The sequence below is a fragment of the Mixophyes fleayi genome, chromosome 2 (assembly GCF_038048845.1).
Source record: "Mixophyes fleayi isolate aMixFle1 chromosome 2, aMixFle1.hap1, whole genome shotgun sequence".
NCBI lineage: Eukaryota > Metazoa > Chordata > Amphibia > Anura > Limnodynastidae > Mixophyes > Mixophyes fleayi.
In genome coordinates, this window is record NC_134403.1 from 356912017 (window position 1) to 356935234 (window position 23218).

At 40.1% G+C, this 23218-nt stretch overlaps 1 protein-coding gene across 1 annotated transcript; it reads right to left on the reverse strand.

Moving 5' to 3' along the window:
- Positions 1 to 1675: 1675 nt before the first annotated feature.
- Positions 1676 to 22300, reverse strand: LOC142139514 (interferon alpha/beta receptor 2-like). The gene is made up of 8 exons (XM_075197184.1): positions 22201 to 22300; positions 17692 to 17776; positions 12673 to 12799; positions 10776 to 10945; positions 10429 to 10604; positions 9149 to 9314; positions 8156 to 8289; positions 1676 to 3946 (listed from the first exon to the last, which is right to left on the reverse strand). The coding sequence occupies exons 2-8, from the start codon at positions 17738 to 17740 to the stop codon at positions 3269 to 3271; spliced, it is 1500 nt and encodes a 499-aa protein (XP_075053285.1). The 5' UTR covers positions 17741 to 17776; positions 22201 to 22300; the 3' UTR covers positions 1676 to 3268.
- Between the last annotated feature and the right edge of the window lie 918 nt (positions 22301 to 23218).

Sequence of the window (23218 nt, forward strand, 5' to 3'; positions counted from 1 at the left end):
TGTTTATACTTATATTTATTTTACCATTAGCCATCATACTAACATCACAAGAAATGCATCTTAACAAACGGTGTGAGAGGTAATTATCACCTCGGTACAATGCTGGTTACATCTGTACCTAATGGTAACTGAGGGTGGTATTATAGTGTTCCCTCTATATAGCTCCCTTACGTCTTAGAGAGGCTGTAATCTCCTTTACTTGTGTGGTCTTGGCTACAAGTCACACTAATAAAATGTAGAATCACTTAAAAGGCATCTTTTTCCTTCCGACTATTTTCCCCACAGACTGGTCACGGCAGCAACTCAATCAAAGATGTGTGAGTGTAATATATGGGTGTATGTAACACTACTAAACGTGTTATTCCTGTCTGATATTTCTGAGATTTCCATTTATATATATATATATATATATGCTGTATACATGGCCTATATAGACCCTAGGTTGTATACTTCTCCCTGGATCTCTGTTACTAACCATTACTGACCGAGTCTTCCTTCTCACTAGCTGCAGTGATAGAGCTTTTGTGCCAGTGCAAGTGCAGTACTGGCAAGAAATACTGGTACTTGTAGTTCCACAACTGGAGAAGGTTGCAGTGACATACAGTGGCGAAATACTACACTACTGGGTGGGGTATGGAATAATGGCTGCCATTATTCCGACAATACTTACCCCGACATGGTGACCCTGAACGGCTCCTTCCCGACCTGGCTCCAGGACGACCGCAAGGGATCGCGACCTATGAAGAATCCGAACAGTCTTGATGACGTCGCTGCTGCGCGACGCTCTTCTCCTTGCTGTGAAGGTGGGAATGTAAGTAGGTATGCGGTCTTAAACAATGTACTTTGCTTAGCGTTGTACACTGTCTATGCCCACATACTTACATTTCCACCTTCACAGCAAGGAGAAGAGCGTCGCGCGGCAGCGACGTCATCAAGACTGTTCGGATTCTTCATAGGTCGCGATCCCTTGCAGTCGCCCTGGAGCCAGGTCGGGAAGGAGCCGTTCGGGGTCACCACGTCGGGGTAAGTATTGTCGTGGTAGTCAGCATCGATATGCTGACTACCACCAACACTACTATAGCAACATTTTTGGGGGGAGTCTGGCGATACATCCCTCGAACTGCGCCCCCAATTCTGTTCTTCTGAGCTGGCGCTGGGGCTTGCTCTCAGATGATGGTGGGTGCAGCCTGTTGGAGGAAGTGTGATGCTTATGTAACGAATTACAGCAATAGGTCATGCTGTAGACGCTGAGTGTAGAATGTAAGCTCTCACAGCCTTTGGTCTTGTTACATTCTACACTGCCTATGGTGTGGTGTATTGTGCTATTTACTATGTTACCTATGTGTATTGTTGTATTTGTTTTATGATAACTTGCGCCTAGGTATTATCTGGTTTGTGCATTATTATTGTATTTATGTATTATTACTGAATGTATTTGGTTTGTATTGAAGTACCCTTAAATAAACTTTGTCTAATAATGAAAAGAACATCACTGGGAAAAGGACTACAGTTAAGTAACGTTTAAAAGAGGATTTGTTCATTATAGGAAGTCACTTCAACAGACCTCCATTTACATGCCAGCTCTTTAAGGGAATGCTTCAACCAATGGGTATTCAGAGCATGGCACAGGCTTGTGTCATAGAGCGATTAATTCAGTAAAAGTTGCAAAAGAACATTCATATATTAAGATTTATTTACATAGCGCCAGCATAATGCCCAGTGCTCTACAGTTGGTAACAAACACAGTAATAGAAAAAGTCTGGGTACCAGACCTACAAAGCAGTCAGGAGCCCTGCTCGAAAGCTTATAGGAGAACAGCAGTTTGACACATGAGGGTAAGTGTCACACTTTGTATACAGGTCCAGCCAGATAGCAATGGGACAAGTGCTTAGTGGGCTGTATGACCCAGTCATACAATGTTTGAGGATAGAAAGAAGATATAAGTAAGCAGTGTGTTACCAGTATAGAGGTGTGGTAATCAGGCAGCATAACCTAGGGAGCTTAATAAGACGGCTCAGGAATTTGGTAAGTTTGCCTAAATAGAGTTTTCTTGGAAAGCGTAAAGTTTTGGAGGAGAAAGTCTGGTTGTACAGAGAGATGAAATGCCACAGAATGAGGCAGCTCAAAAAAATATCCTGTAAATAGAAAGCAATGAATGTGGTTGAGAGGCAAAAATCTTGGCCGAGTTCAGAGATACCTAGAGGCAACTGAAGAGATTTATGTGGGTGCCGTTTTATTAACGACTTTATATGTTAGTAGAAGCAATTTGTGGTGGATTCAGGTAACCAATGTAGAGACAGGAAGAACGAAGCCGCAGCAGCAGAATGTTACGAGAGGAATATTAGTCAGACTGTTGCACTCAGCATAGATGGTAGGAGTGAGATCTGTATAGGGGAAGGCCAGTAAGAAGAGGATTATAATAATCATTGCCGGGGGCTATGAGCGCATGAATAATGGTTTCCGCAGGCTCTTGTGGGAGATAGGTGCATATTCTGGAATGTATATAGCAGGATTTGGATACAGATTGGATGTGGGCTACAAAGGACACTCCTGAGACGAGGAGGACAGCTAGACAGTAGGGTCTGTCATGTGGTCACAGCTAGGCAGCTTCTGTTGACTGGTAATACATTTATTAGCTTCATTTCTGGAAATCAGAGTTTGAGGTAGCGAGAGTACAATATACATGGAGTATAGCGGACCAACAACAGTGAGGTATGCGAGTAAACAGATGGGATGGTAATACGAACGTTTGATCAGATGTAGAATTAGGATGGAAACATACAATTGGAGGAGGAGAGATTATAGATGTTAGACAAGGCTGGGGATGAGCACAAAAGACAGCGATTGACTTATTTGTAAAGGCACAGGAGTAGTAGAATGGGAGGAGAGGAATAGGGTAAATGGGGGAGGGGGCAGGAAAGGAATTCAAAATGTGCAATCCAATACATTAAAATTGCATGAAGTTTGAAACCCCTATAAACACTGTAATTAGTCATTTCTGAAGCGTGGTTTAGGTATGCCATGCATATTGCTTTAAAATAACTGGAGGAAAAATAGTTGTAATGTAATTGCATTATCATAATCCATGGAGCAGAATACTAACTACAGTAACATGGTTCTGTAAATATGTGCTTGTATATAAAAATAGTGGTTCCATATTGACCCGTTATAAATATAGGCTGTAACAAAACTAAAAAACAGACCTCCAAAATTCAACAGTGATTATAAAAAATGTACAAGTGGTAATAAAAACTGTACGATGTACAATTCATCTCCTCATGTAACCAGAGGCAAAGTGTTCATCAGACCCATTATTATCGGAAACCTCCTCTTCTTCCTCACTGCTGCCATACTCTAAGGTAGACATTCTCAGTCCACCGACACTTAATTCTCGGGGGGAATGTCTGCAATTCTCTGTGTCCAGTGTAACCCCAGCTGCCTGTGGGCTCATTAGAACCAATGGCTCCTCCTTTGGAGTCTCTTCATGTTTGCAACCTGTCCAAACCTCCTCAGGCTCCGCTATGGATACAGAGTTTAAATTGATGTTAAAATCCCCACTGTTGTTGAACATGAGGTTTGGAGTCTTAGTCGATACATTTACTGGCAAATGTGTATTGGAAGAACAGCTCCCTTGTGGAACTGCAGTCATGTCCATGGCTGTTGGAAGCGCTGTAGAGATCTCCTCTTCAGCAACTGGTCCGCTCGACTCTTCAGAGGAAGAGGAAGCCGAGGGGAGTTGGCCGCTGCTCACGGTGCCGCCCGTGTCGCTGTTAGTATTGCTCAGGAGTCTCTTTCTGCTGGCGTAGCCCTCTCCACAGGGATTCACCTTGTCTTGGTTGCTCTCCAGCTCAATTTTTTTTCCCAAGATTTCCACAGGGGCAATGCACGTCGGCCAACTACATTCACTGCTTCCACTGAACAGACTGTCCGATACTGGTAAGGATTTCTTGAAGAGAAAGAAAATGGGTACGGTTAGAAACATGACACGCTACACACATTAATGATTTCTTTTTCAATGGTCTACAGGAATATAGGCTGTCAAGTGATTAGATCAGGATATTCCACGACCAAGCGAGATATTTACTAAGTGCCAGTTCCGTAGAACCGCCGTTTCCTAGCTCTTTGAAGGCATTTTTCAAAATGGCACTTTAATTAAAGACAAAACCCATCGGGTATATCCCCAAGTGTCTGTCTCACAGTTTATGCAGACATTTAGCGCAGAAGTGAAGCTCTGCGAACAATTACTAAACCAAATGTGTGTCCAAAGAAGAACCCATCCAACGTCAATCTAGTGCCAGACTAAGGTAAAGATGAATCAATAGTCTACAGAAAGCCTTACGGAGAGGACTGGCTTAGATTACGGAAGGCAGACGTTATTCAGTGCTTTCTTTGTTACCAGAAATATACTCTATTCTGAAGTCTAAAGGAGTGTGGTTCACAATACTCCATACAAGAAAATATTCAGTGGATTTTTATCTCAAACGTTTATGTTCTTTAATGTTATACAATTTAAACCAGAGGGTAAAGAAGAGTAATGACTGGCTATCTCCATGTAGATAAAGACATGGCAAGCATTATTTATCTTATACATGACATAAAAGGAAACCCGAGAAACAAACCTGTTTAAGTATTGTTTCAGCGATGTAATATCTAAGCAGTGGAAATCCTTCGGGCAGTACAAACACACGATCTATTCACAAAGCAACAGACCTTCAAATGTTTCTGCTTTCAGTTTACCTCAGAAACGACAGGATTTGAGACACGTTTTTCTGGATGATATCTCAGGGAATTTAGGGATAAAAAGGTCACTATTTTGACTGGTACACAATTAACATTATTTTTAAATATTTGCTAACCGCGCACCAACTTAAACCAGTGGATAACCGCCTTATGAGACCATAGATATCATTAGTATGATGTAGCACTTGTATACCCTTGTGTATTAAACTCCCATCATCATCATCCTCAATTTATATATCGCCAACATATTTCATAGCGCTTTACAATTGGGGACAAACACAGTAAACTAATAAACAAACTGGGTAAAACAGACAAAGAGGTGAGAAGGTCCTGCTCGCAAGCTTACAATCTATGGGACAATAAGAGTTTGATACATGAGGTTAAGCCTACATTTTGCATTTCGGTCCAGCCAGACTGCAAAGGTAAAAGTGACTAATAAGCTAAATGATCCTGTCCCACAACAATGTTGGTCAGGGGGTAGTTGTCTTGTGTGAAACTGTGTAACGGGTGGTAATAGGCTAATGTAGTGAGGTTAAGAGGGTGGTTGAGGAATATTATAAGCTTGTCTGAAGAGGTAGGTTTTCAGAGAACACTTGAAAGTTTGTAGACCAGAGGAGAGTCTTATTGTGCGACGGAGAGAACTTCATAGAGTGGGTGCAGCCCGAAAAAAGTCCTGTAACCGGGAATGTCAGGATGTAATGAGTGGATAAGAGACGCAGATCTTGTGCATAACGGAGTTGCCAAGTTGGGATTGTAAGCTTGCAAGCAGGGCCTTCTTACCTCTCTGTCTGTATTACCCAGTATTGTTTTATTACTGTTTGTTACTAACTGTAAAGCGCTACGGAATCTGCTGCCGCTATATAAATAAATGATGTGCTGCTTCCCAACATGGAGGGGAAGTCCTGCTAGGTCACACAGTGGCGTCACAATGTCTTCCACAAGTATTATTAGCAGTCTTAATTTATACAGTCGCCACAAAGGGTCCCCAGCGCCGTCCAGAGTCTAGACAAATTAGATCATAGCATTATAGGCCAGGGTGTAGTGGTAGAACGAGGGAGATCATTCCAGAGAAGGAGTGCAGTGTGGGAGAAATCTTGGATGCTGGAATGAGATGCGTTTACCAGAGGGGGGGTGAGGCGGAGGTCGTTGGCTGATCGAAGAGGGCGAAAGGGAGAATGAATGGAGATGAAGTTGGAGTCTTAGAAAGTAGTGGAGTTGGAGAGGCATATGTAGGTGAGGATTAGCAGAAAGAGAGTCAGTGTGAGGCTTGACAGAGAGGGTAGGCAGAGGTGGACCAGCGAGAGAGGAAGATTAGTCTCGCCGCAATATTGAGCATAGACTGAAGAGGAGCGAGAACGGTGTGTGGGAGATCAGTAAGGGGTAGTTACAGTAATCAAGGAGGGAAATGATCACATATCGAATGAGAGTTTTTGTGGCATCATTTCAGAGGAAGGGTCTGAAGCAGCTATGTTGAGGGATGGGATGAAGGAGAGGGAGGAGTCAAGGATGACACTCAGGCATCGAACTTGAGGAAAAGAGGAGATGTTTGTATTGTCAACAGTGATGAGAGGTGGGGAGGGAATGGTACTCTTGAGAAAGGGAAGACAATAAGTTCTGTTTTGGCCATGTTGAGTTTAAGAAAACGTTGGTAAATCCAGGAGATAATTAACTAAGAGAGGACAGTGTGAGAAAGGCCAAAGGTGTGAAGAGTATGCAACAGGTGAGGGTACACACCTGGTGTCTTGTTGTGACTTATTACACATTTATCATGAACACCTGTTACACATGAACTAAAGTGGTTGGCATACACTTTCAGATTAGTACTGGTCTCTTTTCTATTTCTTTATTGCATTTTCAATTTGAAGGGAAGTGTATGGAATCCCATAATGTGGCTTCTTGATTGGATTGCATTTTGATGCATTTTCTTATACCAGCGCCCAGAGGGGCTAAAGTTGTACTTTCTTTCTCCTTTGACCTGTGACAGTGGACCTCCTCACTCACTTGACCTTATATTCTTCCACTTCTGTGCTCTGGACTTTCCCAACTCACCATTCCCTCTTTCTGACCATCATCTCCTCTCCTTTACACTCTCCTCCATTTCACCCAAACCCTCTCTGACTAGGAGTAATCTTGATACCCTTGGCCCTGCTGTCTTCTCACTTGAAACTCTCCTCTCCCTCTTAACCACCCTGGTCTGCTCTGAATCAGACGGCCTCCCTCTACAACCAGACCTCTACCCTCAACTCTACTGCCCCGCCACGCCGTTCCAAACCCCAACCGTAGCACTCAAAACTTACACCGTCTCTTCACAAATGCTCACGTACTGCTGAACGCTATCGAAGGAAATCTCGCTCCCTGGCAGACTTCCTTCATTTCAGGTTCATCTTTTTCTCCTACAATCCCTAGCCCAACAATCCTCCTTCAAGTCATTGTTGGCATGAACAGGGAGTTATGGAAGGACTTCAACTGATCCTTCACATTGGGAAAAGGTGACTAAAGCATCATTAGCGTATAATTGTCAGAATGCGGCGACTATACAAATACGTCACTGGACAAGGTCCATTCCATTAACATGTATTATAGGGATCGTAGCAGTTTTGTATTTATCATAAAAGCATAGACATCTGCAGTTCTCTTTGTGCTATGTATGACTTTGGAGTTCCGAATATATTTTAATTTACTCTAGAGTTTCTTACCACATATAAAAACCAAACCTTATGGAACGACGAGGCCAGTTTCTTGGGTACATATATACACACAGATGGTTGGGTCTGTGAAGATATTAGGTCACTCTCCAGTCACACCTAAGCAGATACCTGTCAATGTGACGGCATAATTCATTGCTGCTGGATTGAAGGGCTCGATTGAGGCACTTGTCTGTAAAACACCTTGTTACATAGTTTTTATGTACCAGTGTGCACAGATAGCACTTTTTTTAATTAAAGTATGTCTTACTTTCCTACCTAGATAACACTGAATACATCCATGTGGACAACAGAGGAGACCTGAGACAGGCTCCTTGGTTACAACTGCACAAATAAATACAAACTGAATACGAGATAAAAATGACATAAAAATTAAATCATGTAACTCCATAAAACATTATATAATGAGATACATACAGTATTTGGTATCTCTGGCACAGGAGAATTACAGGATTCATTTTGAGATACATTTCTAGAGTTAAACTAATCAGGCAAAAGAAATAACCAAGGGAAAGTGTGTATTGTGTTAACTTTGCCTGTTTCTAGTCATATAGTGCACTTAAAATAAAAAGGTTATATTTCACATTGATAACAACAACAACAAAAATCCTATATGCCCTAAAAAAAAAAAAAAAAAAACCACTAATTTGAAATTCACACAAAGTACACAAAGCACTTAAAACAAAATACACGAGAAACCACATACATACCAAAACCTTTGGGAAAAAGTTCCTCCCCATGAAGATATATCCCGCTCTGTCCAGTCCAATCAGTAAAAGCAATATACCGACCAAGAGTAATACAGCAACGATTACAGACACTATTATAATGATTGTGTTGTCCCCTGTAACGATAAGCAAAACATTATTCCAATGTGCTTAAATTTTTTTTTAAAAAAAATGGATGTTAAAAAGAATAGTTGTAGGGTAACACATGCAATTGCTACCAAACTATCTCCTGTGCTGGCTTACCAAGGGTTAAAACCAACACCACACTATATATATTCCAAAATAATACTGTTTAGTCTTCATTACCCTGACCTATTCCTTTAGTTGTTGTAAATATCATAGATGGACGTGTTTTTTGCAGGCTTTCAGTCCGTCCGTCCCCCCCGATCATGTCATACCCGTTACTACAGAATGCAAAATTCCAATGTTGGAAGCTATAAATATACTCTTTAGGTGGAAATCACTAAGAGTTCTCACGCTCCAGCATTATGTAAGACTGCTATAAGTGTGTTCGAAATTCATAATTATTCTACTTTCATTATGGCTTTCTAAAAATATGGAAATGGTGGTTTAAAAATTGGATTGTCACTTCACTTTCCATATGAATACCCCATGAGAGTCTCATTCCAGATCCCACACTCTTCACCACACAGACTTGATTTATAAATCACAATTTTCAATCTAATTTTCTTTCCCTTATTTACGAAAACGACTTATAAAACTTTTGTTTTACACATTTTAAAGATCTCCATTAGTACACTTATCCAATCAGTTACCACAGAGAATTATTCACTTAATAATTGAATCTGGGGAGAAGAATTGGTAATACACAGGTAAAGGTGGGGTCCCAAATCAAGGCATCCCAAGAGGTACAGTTGGGTCCTACCGCTTTTTTACGCTTGTGTATTTAAAACACATTTGTTATCTAAACAATGCAAAATTTTATAGGAACTGTCCGTGAAGGGCCAGACCTACCATGAGGATGGTTGGGCTCCGTGATGACGCACTTCCATGCAGATTGTATTGAGTGCATGAGATTTAAACTTGCAGACACGTCTACAGACACACAGTAATTGGTTTTGGGCAGCAGATTTGGGATAATCATATTTTCCATACCAAACTCTACATTATAGAATGAAACCTGTCAGGATAAGAACACCAGTATTAGTAGAAAACAAACACTCACAGTTATCATCAAAATGTGACTTTACATGGCACAAGTGAGACTCACATGATTTACATGAGATATTTTATAAGTTTGTGGGTAACATTTAAATGAATTAGTACACATGAATTCCTTTAGTCATCGGGAAAAACTGTACAGTGTGCAATGCGATCACTTGATACATTTAATAGTTAATTGTACACAAGTCCACTGCAAACTTTCAAGGCACTAAGGCTGCAAATCTGCTAAAAAGACAGGTAGGGTCCAGCACCCAATGGGCCCGATTCAGAGTTGGATGGAAAATGGGCTTATTATGTGCTCAAAATGCCCCATGCAAAATGAGCGTATTGTCACCAATATTCAAAGCTGCAAATCACTAGCATATACGCCAGACTTTCTCCAAGCATAAATATAGTGTATCTACGCTCATATGCAGAGACTTATTGTCAATGAACACTACAATAGTAGCAATTGTAAGATCATTATGGTGCTTTGTGTTATTAAAGTACAATCGTATGATCGAAAGAAAAAAAAATAGCTGTGAGCAATGAATGAACTGCTATCAACTGGTGAGGTGATTATGCAATCACCTGATCAGCAGCGATTAGCCAATCATTTGTCATCATCATCAGCGTGTTTGCACTAGCATTGATAGGGGAGGGTCCCAACCAGCTATCAGAAGCAGCCAACTAGTGTTAGTGATCGTCCTCATTAGTCATTACACCAGGGGTCAAGCACCTGCCAATGACACGGCTCCTGACAAGCGGATGTACGCCTGTCATCAGGTCTGAACCGGACGCATTTCTCTGAACACGCCCTGACTGTACTTGGCCTGCGCTGGAACGGCCCTTCCCTACCCCGCCTCACCAATCATAAGGGGTATTCTCGGATACATTCGTCGCTGAATACGCGCATTTGCGTGAACTTGTTCTGTCGACATGTGTAGTGTGAAAAAACACATTGTGCGCCTCGCAAACTCTGAATTGGGCCCAATATGCTTCTAAAGGGCAAAAACCACAAGATTTTAGCAACAGTACATAAAAAAAGCAAAAAGCTTATACATATTTGATCAATCTAAACTCTAACTTACCTCTGCCGAATGCAGCAAGGCAATATTGTATTGTAGAATTGGATAGACATCGTCACTCAGCATGGTAATATGTCTCTGCTCCGCTTTACTCCATAAATAAGAGACCGGAGGTTGCACAGAGACATTGATACAATGGTCACAAGGAACAACATCCACTATTGGTGGACCGAGAACAGCTGGAAAAACAAATCCACACATTCTGATCAGTGTCATCACTGGGGCAGATTTTGTTATCTTTAAGGAACATGTACAGTTGGTGTAATGGGACCATGAGAAGACTGAATGTTAATAACATCTGGTGCATGGAATATAACTTAGTAACAAGAGCTGACAGTGGATGTACTTACTGCTAGACAATGGAACAATGGATGGAGCTGAACATTTCTCTGAAATATTCTGATCTGTGACAATTTGGACAATCAATCTATATTTTCCATGAATGTCTCCAAGATCCTTGGTCAGGTCACAGCTCCGAGTTGTAATATTGGTGCAATCTCCAGTGCTAACAAGTGGTCCACTGATGAAGAAAGAGAACAGGACTAGCTAAAGTTACACAGATCATTGATAATGGGTTTCATAGGTCACATCATATATTACGGTCACACATTTAAAGTTTGCATGACTAGGAACCTACAGGATCTGACCAACAGGACATTCCACTACAAGTCTGGTGAACAATTAATGAGGGCAATGAGAACGGCAGCACTAGATATCTTTCAACCGCACTAACAGGCCACAATGATGCTAGAAGTCACCCGGCAGCTCAGGCAGAGTGCTGATTAGCCAGTACACGTCCAATTGGATCACCCGCATGTGGGGTGGACTGAAGCTTGTATGGCCCTCCTAACTCCTGAGGACCCATTCACCACAATTTAACTAAATTGGAGACAGAGACTAAGGTATCACAGAGGTAGGGGAGGGGGGTAATGAGAAACATAAATACATGCAATAAAGTTCTGGTTGGGGCAATTATCAGGGGAAAGGTATGTTAGATACCTGGTTCTCTGCATATTTTAAATCCGGCTTTGTTTCAGCTCGGTTATACTCACTAAGCTAGTGGATATAAAAAAAGCTTAGACGGCCGTATTGAAATTGCAGGGGGTAAATGTATCAAGCTGAGAGTTTTCTGGGGGGTTTAAGAAACCAATCAGATTCTATCTATTATTTATTTAGTGCATTCTACAAAATGACAGCTAGAATCTGATTGGTTGCTATAGGCAACATCTCCACTTTTCAAACCCGCCGGAAAACTCTCAGCTTGATACATTTACCCCCCAGGTGTTTGTGATCGAAAGGTCATGTCAGACCTTTTTCAACCTTTAATGTGACCTTGAAACCAACACGATTCAAGTGGAAAAACAAAGACAATTATTAGTAAAAAGAAGCAACAATAAAATTAAGCCTCAAAAAAAACCCAAAACAGGAACAAATGTCATGTGTGCGGACACTAACCCAAACCTGTCAAATGTCCTGATTTCCATAAGCTGACAGGGGTGTGATTTGGACAGACTGTGGATGTTGTCTAAATAAACCTGATTTTCCTATAAGGAATCTTGGCAGGGGGGAAAAAAACAAAAAAACACCTATAGCCTAGAACAAGGGCCACATAAGAGACTAATCAGGAGTAGCGTTAGGAAGTATTTCTAGTATGAAACCTTTCTAGAACACAGGGTGAGAGAGAACTGATAATTAGGTGTTCATACTTCTGGAGATAGATAAATGAGTAACATCTAGACCAGTGTTTGCTAACCTGCAACACTCCAGCTGTTGTGAAACTACAAGTCCCAGCATGCTTTGCCAATATATAGCAGCTTATTGCTGGAAGGGTATGCTGGGACTTGTAGTTTCACAACACCTGGAGTGTCACAGGTTAGCCAACACTGATCTAGACTCTCAGTAAGAGTATTGCGCGGTCTTCTTTTTTGGACACAAGAAATAAAAGTCCCGCTGAGTACAACACACTCATGTCTATTGTAAGATTATATAATGGACAGTTGTCATACTTAGCAAGATCAGCTGATCTAAGGTTGGAAGCTAGAACTTGATCTTTACTGTATTTCGTTGGAATCGATTTTGCTAAACTCTCTTTACATTTATATTACATGGTGATTTGTTGGATATATTTTGAGTAACTTAACTCAATAAAAAAAAGTTATTGCACAAAAAAAAAAAAAAAAAAAAAAAAAAAGAATGTAAGAGTTATATCACGTGTGCGCGAATTCACGGGACTCTATGTAAACGTACAAATCTTTCCTGTACTCCACATTGTAGTAGACGGGAGATACATGGTTTGGGTCCTCCCAGGTCAAGATGTGCTGAAAATTCTCAGAAACTAGTCGGACATTCTCTGGACACTGCAGAACAGCTGAAACTGTACAAAAGAGAAAGACACAAAGTCAGGTAATAATCCAATCTATGGCTGCCCACATCTCATGCATCACAAATGACTGTACAGTATATCTGTCTATGGTGAAGGACGATATTTTCTGGACTAAACCAATATAAGGGTAGTTTATCAATTCACTATGTTGGAGATGGGGGGGCGGGGGTAGATAATACAAATTATTGGTACATTATGTGAAACAAAAATATACAAAATTAAATATGCACATTTACTATCTTCTTTATGCATCCCACAAATATAACTTACAAAAAAAGATTTTCCAGCCAGATCAGTGATTATATGAGTACTCCCTACTGTAAACCACATGGAAGTCACAGAGGATTTCTGCAACCACATAAACGTACAATGCTTTTATCCAGGTTGCAGATCTTCCAGGTGACTTATAATAACCATATAACAGTAGGGAGTGTATTTTTCCTTATAACAGACGTATCCCTAATAAACACTGGAGTGATGACATCAGAACTCACTAATTATAAGCAATGACATGAGAATTCCCTGGTTTAACAGATATTATTTATGGGATAAATTATAATATATATATTTATTTTTGTTTTGTTTACATCACATTTGTATTAAGTGCTGTACATTTTTAAACAGTGATGTAACAGGAGTGGGGGCAGAGCCTAATTACAGGGTAGACAGACAGACAAATGGATTGGTCGAGTCAAATAGATGACTTTTTGCCATTGGCTAAGCTCCCCTAAAAACAAACTGCCCCTTTAACTGTCCCCATAGCCTATGAGCAACAAGCCACCAGATCTGCGGCTGGTGTGAAACACAAAGGAGGACCTCACTCTGCAGAGCTGGTTGTTTGGCGGCTGGGACGAGATGACCGGGTGCCCATCAGTCTGATGACACACGCTAGGAGATCTCAGATCCAAACAGCTCTGTGTTACTAACAGGACGGAGCTCTGTGTAATGTAGATCAATGTGGGAAACTAACCTAGTTCTGTCCCCACCTTCGTTCTGGCGCAGTGCCAGTGGGGTGAATTTTCCTGAACTGCTGCACGACATGGGGGGGACCCTAATATTCTGATATTTGGGGGAGGGGTGCAGATTAAAATGTGTCATTCTGATGGAAATATACTTTAAGTTTTACATCAGTAAATGAATAGTCCCCTTCAAACATGTCTATTGTATGTGTCTGACTACATTCCGCTTCTACGATAGTACGGTGAGAGATGCACAAAAGTGTAATCTAGTATAGAAATGTAAAATAAAAAAATAGTACATAATAAAGACACTAAATACATCCTGGCTGGGCCCAGATCCCATTACAGGGTGTTATATATTTTTATTTATTGTCAATTTTATCTTTATACCTACACTTTGTGGAGAAAGCCATTGTGTGGGCTGAGTCAGTATGTAAGACAATGGCTCTCATCTATTCCTTAGGAGCATCACTGAGGCACAATGTGTCACAGGTTCTTAAGGAATTAATAGCTTGCAGTCTCCTACATATTGGTCTCCGTCCACAAAATGGTCGTCTCACGGTCTGCAATGTGCAAAATGCCTCAGTGATGTCATGGACTGCAGTCAATCCATAGGTTACGTTCCCATTAATACTGGGTCAAATACAAAATGGCTGCTTCCACCGTGCACTGAATACACTCAGACACAGAACAGCACCACCTGCTGGTGAGGCGTCACCATCTTTGAAGTAAGGGGAAATAGCGTTTAATTACAGAGACCTGTTGAGGAAACGATTTGCAGGGTAAGTGGCCCAACTGGTAAGTTTGGGCTTCAGATAGGGGAAATAGCCCCCCCTCTGCCTCTGGCCTTGGCCCCAGAACACACGTGTGACATGACACGTACACAGCCTTTTCATGTTGCCATGAGAGTGCCAGATGCAGTAAAATGTTCACAGTAGTCTATTTCCACGAATTCTGTGTAAAAAGGGCGCAACAAAACAAACTAAAACAGAAACAAACTAAGACTGTGATATGTTTATTGGGCGTGCATTGATTCCTTTGTCTTGTTGTTTGATCTGGAAGTCTCAGGATTCAACAAGTCTGAGAGTTCCGAAGCGTGGGGGGCAGGGGAATGCAACTACAATCCACCAGAAGTAACATTACAAATAAATCAACATCCCCCTGCTGCTCTAAGTTACATGAATTTTCTTCATTGTCATATAATGTCAAATACAGACTCACTGGGCAACATTATAAAAACTGATGCCAAGGAAAAAGCTACCGTAGCAATCAATAACATTCTCACTATTGTTTTCCTAATGCAGTATAGAAAATGAAAGCAGTTACTGCTGTTGGTTAGTTGCAGTTTCCCCCTTTGCACTTTTATCACAGAAGAGGTTGCATCTACGTATATTAAACCTTTGGAGATACATATCTGAATAATGGATGAAATGTAATTGGTCGTGCACTAACTGGCTGTATTCATGATGATCGTTATAGTAAACACTATAATCTCAGTACTGACCAGTCAGATAAATATTGTGTGCAGCATAGTGAAACGTGACAAAATATTGACATGTGGAAAGAAAAAAATAACATTGCAAAACATTTATTAAAAAAATAAATAAATCTTTACATATATGGACATTTGTGCAAGGCTGACTAATAGAAGGTAACTGGACATTTGGCAGAGATAAATCACTGGCAGGGAGAAAGATTTTAAATAATTATATACACAAAACTATCCTAACTACTCTGTTTCATTAATTACTACTACAGTGTTTAACGTTTAAGTCTGATTTTAATTTTTTGGGTGCCTGGGAGGGTAACAGCATGTAAAGGGGGGGGGGGCTTGTATCGTGACCATTCAGTAAGAGTTTCCTGCACCATCAAGGTGTATGACAAATATTTAAGCATTCAAGAGTTAGAAACCCTGAAATTTATCAAACATATGGGTATTACCAAGATCATCATCATCATTTATTTGTATAGCGCCACTAATTCCGCAGCGCTGTGCAGAGAACTCACTCACATCAGTCCCTGCCCCATTGGAACTTTTCAAGGCTTGAAAAAGCATGTAGCGAAACGCGCGTTGGCGTTTACCCCGCTACTGTGCTCAATCACTCCTCAACATTTGTCTCTATTTAGCATTCTCAGATAACCAAACCTTGTATGGGTTATATAACAGCGTGTGTGTGTGTGTGTGTGTGTGTGTGTGTGTGTGTGTGTGTGTGTGTGTGTGTGTGTGTGTGCGCGCATATGACTAAAAAACGGCAGGCTTCCAATTTAGAAGGAGCTCCAATAGATACATCAGATGTCTGTTTGATACAAGAAAGACTGATCAATACAACACACATGTGCAATTACTAGAGCAATATAGTGCTAGGGTATATAACCAAGCCAAACAACCATCAGGCAGAGACCCTATTTTAAGCACTAGTAATCCCATTACTAATATAACAATAGCTTAAGCCCTTGCAGGGCTCTATATGCAAGCAATTATGTGGATCAGGGTTACTACACTGAGAGTGTGTTTTTGATTTATATGGAGTTTCTACTGTGCTCAATCACTCCTCATTATTTGTCTCTATTCAGCATTATTATTATTAATATTATAATATATTATATATTATATTAATATATTATTAAATATTATTAGCTCAAGCCCTTATTGGGCTCTATATGCAAGCAATTATATGGATTAGGGTTATTACACTGAGAGTGTGTTTTTGATTCATAAGGAGTTTCTATTATATCAGGATATCCCATTATCGATAATACAGTTACTATAAAGGATTACTGGGATATTGGATTAAAGTAATAACTGCCAAATTAGTCTTATTTATACCACACATACTTCAATTATTTTGATTTGGAATAGTATCCAATTGTGAGACTGGTCTAATATAGGAGTGATTATTATATTATATACTGAATACTTATATAGATATATATAAAAGTAGCGGGGCATAGCAATTTATTTTGCTATTTTAATTCATTTTAAATCACTTTGGTTTTAATATTTCGCTATCCAATTAAGAGGGATTTTCTTAAAGCATACCAATAAAGATATAGTTATTTTAATTTATTATTGATATCGCAGAGTGCCTTCAAATACACAATTTCTTCCTATCTTCTTTTCTTACCTGATTAGCTATCTGTGTTGAAGTGCACCATCCAGTAATCATGTTACCTGAATATTTATAATTGACAAGAATATGACACTGGAATAGCGATACCTAGTGCAGTGGTATTTTCTTTTACAATTATCCCAAGAGTACCATCTGCCCTTCTTTTACAACGAACCCTCTGGTATGGGCATTTTATCCAAAGGATTTCTCTATATATATATTGTGTATTGTTTGCCTTTAACGGTACAGACAACAATTTGTATTTCCATTCTGACTTTATTTCAGTTATCCTCCATTAGAAGAGTTTGTGGAAGCTGAATATATTATACCTCACTGTGAAACAAAAATTATATAGTATAATATATATATATATATATATATATATATATATATATATATATATATATATATATATACACACACACACACACACACACACACACTACAGGCTGCACACAATTGGGAGCGCTACTAAAATCCATCTATTATTCAGATTCTATTATGGCACATGTAGTCAAACAGCAAATGGAAAGCTGCAAGTTGGCTGCCTCGATATTAATATTCAATACAATATACTCAGGATCACTCAGTCAACTCCTTCACTTCATGTTTCTATGTTTTACAATTACAACTAGCAGGGAAGAGGAAGATTGAGCAGGCAATGTAAAAGTTTACAAATGCAAACCCTTCCATTATAGCTTGGAGAGACAAAAGTCAATGATCAAAAGTTTTTGCAATGAAAGACAGGCAACTAAATAAATTATACATTCCACAAATAACACAGATTCACATGGGGTTGGCAATTAACACATACCCAGCAAAGTGGCGTGGCAGAGGTGCAGGAGCACCCCCAGGGTTGTCATGGCAGATGCATCCTTTTCTGGTCCGTGCACACAAACCTGCGAAAGAAAAGTGACAACAAAATTAAGCAACAATGTATAATCCTAAATTCATATATATTTTCTCTAATACAAAAAAGTATATATCATTAACTATCTAACATACAACCACACGCATAGATACATAACTAAAAAGGGACACGGATGAATCCACAGCAAGAGTGCATCAATGCAAAACAAATGCATACAGTAAATAAATAATAATAATAATAATACATAAACCAGATAATACCTATGTGCAAATTAGCATGAAACAAATACAGCAATAGACGTAGCTAACATAGTACAATAGTAAGTAGCACAATACAGCAGATTTCTTAGGTTACGTAAAACAAAGGGTTACATTTTGGCAATATGCTGAATAGTGATTGTGGTACACTGCAGAGGATGTGAAACCAAAGCACCCAATTTCCTCCAAGAAACTTAACCAAGCTAGACAATTGCTGGGGCTTTTTAGGTCTGTAAAAAATATCACATGCAGCACAGTACACTAGAAAACATTATAGGTAGCAGAGCCCTTTCTGTTGCATCAGGGGCAAACGCAGGATTTGTAGTGGGGGGTTTCCACACCACGCTGCCAGTGGGTGTGACCAGCATGCATGGGGCTATAATTTTAGACAGTGCTCGGCTGCTCTCCAACTCTTCCTATCCCCATAATATACTTGGGCAATGCTGCGTTCACTACTGTTAGGTGCACGCAGCTCTCCCTTTTCAAGCAGAGCACTGTGAAGCGGGGGCAGGGTCCAGCCACTTCAATTATACAGTGCCCCAGGCTTGGAGGTGGGTTTCCAGGCACTAAAAACCCCCTCGGTTTGCCTATGTGCATGTTCTTATGCTTTTACTTGGGCTTCATGCAGCTGGTCTAGCTCCACCGGCAGATTGCTCCATGCCAGGTTTTTAATAACAAAAGGCTCATCAAGGTGCAACCACACAAAGTGGCAACCAAACAAACAAAGGGTAGGCACATTTTAGTAACAGCCGTGTGGGACAATGGTAAGACTGTGTCTCACATGTACTGCAGCCGCTTCAGCAAGATAGATGGAGCCTTCATTTTGCTAATCAATAACATCTCCTATATAGAGAGGAGGAATAGGGAGGAGAACTCTGCTTCCCAGAGGCTAAACTGCTAACCTGAGGGACTGTTCCTGCTTCTAGATTCCTGATCATCACCCCTGTTTATGTCACCAACCTAAAGCTGTATTTGTGTTCAGAGCAGCTGTACTAATCTTTTGTTGCTGAATGGAAGCTGTTTTTGTTTGTGTTTATGCATGCTGATGATGAGGAAGTGAATATGCAGCGTATTTTACTAAGAATTTAGACTTCCTGTGAGGGCAATAGCTTACTATACTTGTATATTACAAGACAAATAGGAACGTACATAAAGTGTACATACAGATCAGTCATTAATGGGGTTGTCCAATGTTGTTCCTAATGTCCTACCGCACTTGTAGCATTTATGTGGGGGGTACCTTCTGTTACCGAAAGCCAGGAGCTGGTCTCCACTCACAGTGCAGGAGTGGGTTCTACTCTGATCTACTGAATCAGACGGGATGAACTGAATTGTGAACTGCAGCGGTTACATATTCTTATAAGCTGGTGAGAAGGATCCAAAAGAGGACAAACTGATGGCACAAAGACACATAGGGGTATATTTACTAAACTGCGGGTTTGAAAGAGTGGAGATGTTGCCTATAGCAACCAATCAGATTCTAGCTTTCTTTCATTTAGCGCATTCTAAGGAATGACAGCTAGAATCTAATTGGTTGCTATAGGCAACATCTCCACAGCCCATCATCTCCACTGAAAGCAGATGATGGTTTGCTCCACGTTAAGGGAAAACTAAATCGAACATGCAAACTGATTTATTTGAAAGTGCTTCTTTAGCAACCTTTACAATTTTCATGTGTGTCAAAGTTTGAGACAAGAACTAGATTACGGCTGCAGACTTCTGTGCTGCATTTAGAATATTCAAGACGAAGCTGTGATCCAATGAGGAAGCATTTAAAAATGAATGTTTATTTCCTTTAACAAAAATCTCTCTGGTTTTGCAGACATTTTGGAATCCTCTTCATGAAGTAGAGGACAAGAAGTGCTTAGATCTGAGATACACTTCCTTACATATGCAGCCATTACAATTTTTTACAGAGAGATTTTCCAGGAAGAGACTCCGCTATAGAACATCCACAACATGTTACAAAATGTTATTAAAAAAAAAAAAAGTTCACACACTACCCCAACAAGAGTACATACAATCTGCATGTTTTAGTGTAAGATTGTCAGATGTGGGTGTATCAATTACTGTTTCCTAACAAATAGGAAATAAATGGACATGTAAAAACATATGAGAAGGGAGAATTAAAGGGCAATAAAATATGCACTATGGAAGTATGCACTGAAGATTGAACTATGATTCCCGTAGAGGGAACTTTATTCACCCAACTTACAAAATAATGAAAATATTTCTGCCATGCATAAGGGGTGGGGGTCAAGCTCTTCATATTTTACAGATGTATTTATTATATGTTGAGCATTATGCAGCTCTGCATACACCAAGGAAACACAAATGTTGACTCTTTTTCCTGAACATTCTCAGCTTTTTAGGAAATTCTGTTGGATGTTGGCACCCCAATGTTGTAGATCTTCAACCCACAACTAGTAATAGCTATCGTGGATCTATCGATGGATCATAGACAAAGAAACTGTTACTTCTGTAAGAGGTAGAACATAGTTGCCAACTTTCTACCGTTGCCCTCTGGGATCTCGTGTGGTGGCAGGGCGTGGTGGATCGTGTCATTTTGGCCCCGCCCCCTGCGACAAAATCAGCATTTTAGGCTCCCGACAGGCAGGTTTCGGGAGAATTGCCTGCTCTCCCGGGAGACCTACCCAGAATTCGGGAGTCTCCTGGACATTATGTGAGAGTGGGGAAGTATGAGGTAGAACAAAACAGGAATGTAATACATACTTACCAACTTTCTGTTGATGAAATCCGGGAGCCTGCAGAGGAGGTGGGCGTGACGGGGGGGCGGGGCTCCAAGTGACGTCATTTTGGACCTGCCCCCATGACGTGATGACGCAAAATGCGTCATTTGACAGCGGGGGGCGGGGCCAAACGCCGCGATTCACCGGGAATCGCGGCGTTTGGGACTTAATTCTGCCCACTTCACTAGGAAGTGGGCAGAATTATCCAGATGCGGGGGATTGCCACACTCGCCCGGGAGCCCGGGAGACTCTCGCAAAATGCGGGAGTCTCCCGGATATTTCGGGAGAGTTGGCAAGTCTGATGTAATATGAGAAATATTGTGCATGCATGCACCTGAGAAGCAGTTTCAGAGATCAGATCATGATAGTACAACATTCTATGATCCTTGGGGCTAGATTTACTAAGCTGCGGGTTTGAAAAAGTGGGGATGTTGCCTATAGCAACCAATCAGATTCTAGTTGTCATTTATTTAGTACATTCTACAAAATGACAGCTAGAATCTGATTGGTTGCTATAGGCAACATCCCCACTTTTTCAAACCCGCAGCTTAGTAAATATAGCCCTTGGTTTTCAATATAACAAAGCACAAGATGCTGGAAAAATTCTAACTGGCCTGACCTGAATGAAAGCCACAAACACGTTCTCGGATTTAAATTTGACACTCACATACATAGTTCCTATTAAAATTAGTACTTTTCTTAGATTACTATTTAAATAATATTTTCAAGAACATAAATAAAAAAATAATCAATTTGATACTTTTTGACATTTGAACAGTGAATACTAGTTTTGAATGTAGCAATCTGGAGTTTCGCTGTGCACCATTTAAAACAGCTAAAATGTATCAATTTTCAACAAACCAATTGCAGAAACAGTTTATGCTCTCACTGGGTCCCATATTATTATTATTATTATTATGTCTAGGTGACAGCTTTAAGACCCATGGTTCATTTCTGATTAAAGCACTTCATGACATCCAAATCAAATTATGTTAATAAATTAGATATGTACACATATCAAAATACATACATACATTATATATATATATATATATATATATATATATATATATATATATATATATATATATGTTATGGTGACCCCACATCACAAATAGAATGTTTGGGGGATCTTGAGAACAGCCCTCTGGGTGTAGAAACCCCCTGGTATAAAGGCATCTTTATAGTGCATACAATATTTTAATGCAATATATAATATGATACAGCCCACTTTATGGAGTTAATACAATTTGTAGCATTGAAACAACAATGTACTATGAGGGAGATGTGCCAACATATTAGTGCAACCCCGACGCAGGGACAGTTACATTACTAGAGAACGTATTACATTAGCTGGGAAGAGGACTGAGCCTCAGTAAAGATGTAGAACTACAAGTCTCAGCAGGGTCTTGGGGCTGCTCATCACGTGACACAGACACAGTTACCTGCTCGCTACGGCCGCTCCCGTCTGTGCTGCAGATCCGCTCGCCGGCCCCACCTCTAATCCCCACTGCCTGCTACTAAGGCGTGCTCCGATTGGGTGTAAACAAATGATTGACATCAGATCGGACGAATGGCGGTCGAAAGAGAGTATAGCAGATACGTGTTCCGGGCTTGCGCACAGTCAGTCAGTCAGTCAGTCAGTATGCTGCCACCAGTGGTAGTGACACTGACAGTGTTATATGTATGGCGTAGTTATATCATCTATACAGTGATATGTGTATGGCACAGTTATCTCACATCTGTACAGTGATATGTGTATGGCACAGTTATATCACATCTATACAGTTCTATGTGTATGGTACAGTTATATCACATCTATGCAGTGATATGTGTATAGCACAGTTTTATCACATCTATACAGTGATATGTGTATAACACAGTTATATCACATCTATACAGTGATATGTGTATAACACAGTTATATCACATCTATGCAGTGATATGTGTATGGTACAGTTATATCACATCTATGGAGTGTTATATGTATGGCACAGTTATCTCACATCTATACAGTGTTATATGTATGGCGTAGTTATATAATCTATACAGTGATATGATATACGTATGGCGTAGTTATATCACATCTATACAGTGATATGTGTATAGCACAGTTATATCATCTATACAGTGATATGTGTATAGCACAGTTATATCATCTATACAGTTCTATGTGTATGGCACAGTTATCTCACATCTATACAGTGATATGTGTATAGCACAGTTATATCATCTATACAGTGATATGTGTATAGCACAGTTATCTCACATCTATACAGTGGATATGTGTATAGCACAGTTATATCATCTATACAGTTCTATGTGTATGGCACAGTTATCTCACATCTATACAGTGATATGTGTATAGCACAGTTATATCACATCTATACAGTGATATGTGTATAGCACAGTTATATCACATCTATACAGTGATATGTGTGTGGCACAGTTTTATCACATCTA

Coding starts and splice junctions, on each gene's coding strand:
- LOC142139514 (XM_075197184.1), bottom strand. CDS start 17,740: ATGACAACCCTGGGGGTGCTCCTGCACCTCTGCCACGCCACTTTGCTG. Junction 10,946..12,672: donor GTGGAGTACAGGAAAGATTT/GTACGTTTACAT, acceptor TTTCTTCATCAG/TGGACCACTTGTTAGCACTG. Junction 3,947..8,155: donor ACTTTTTCCCAAAGGTTTTG/GTATGTATGTGG, acceptor TTTCTCTTCAAG/AAATCCTTACCAGTATCGGA.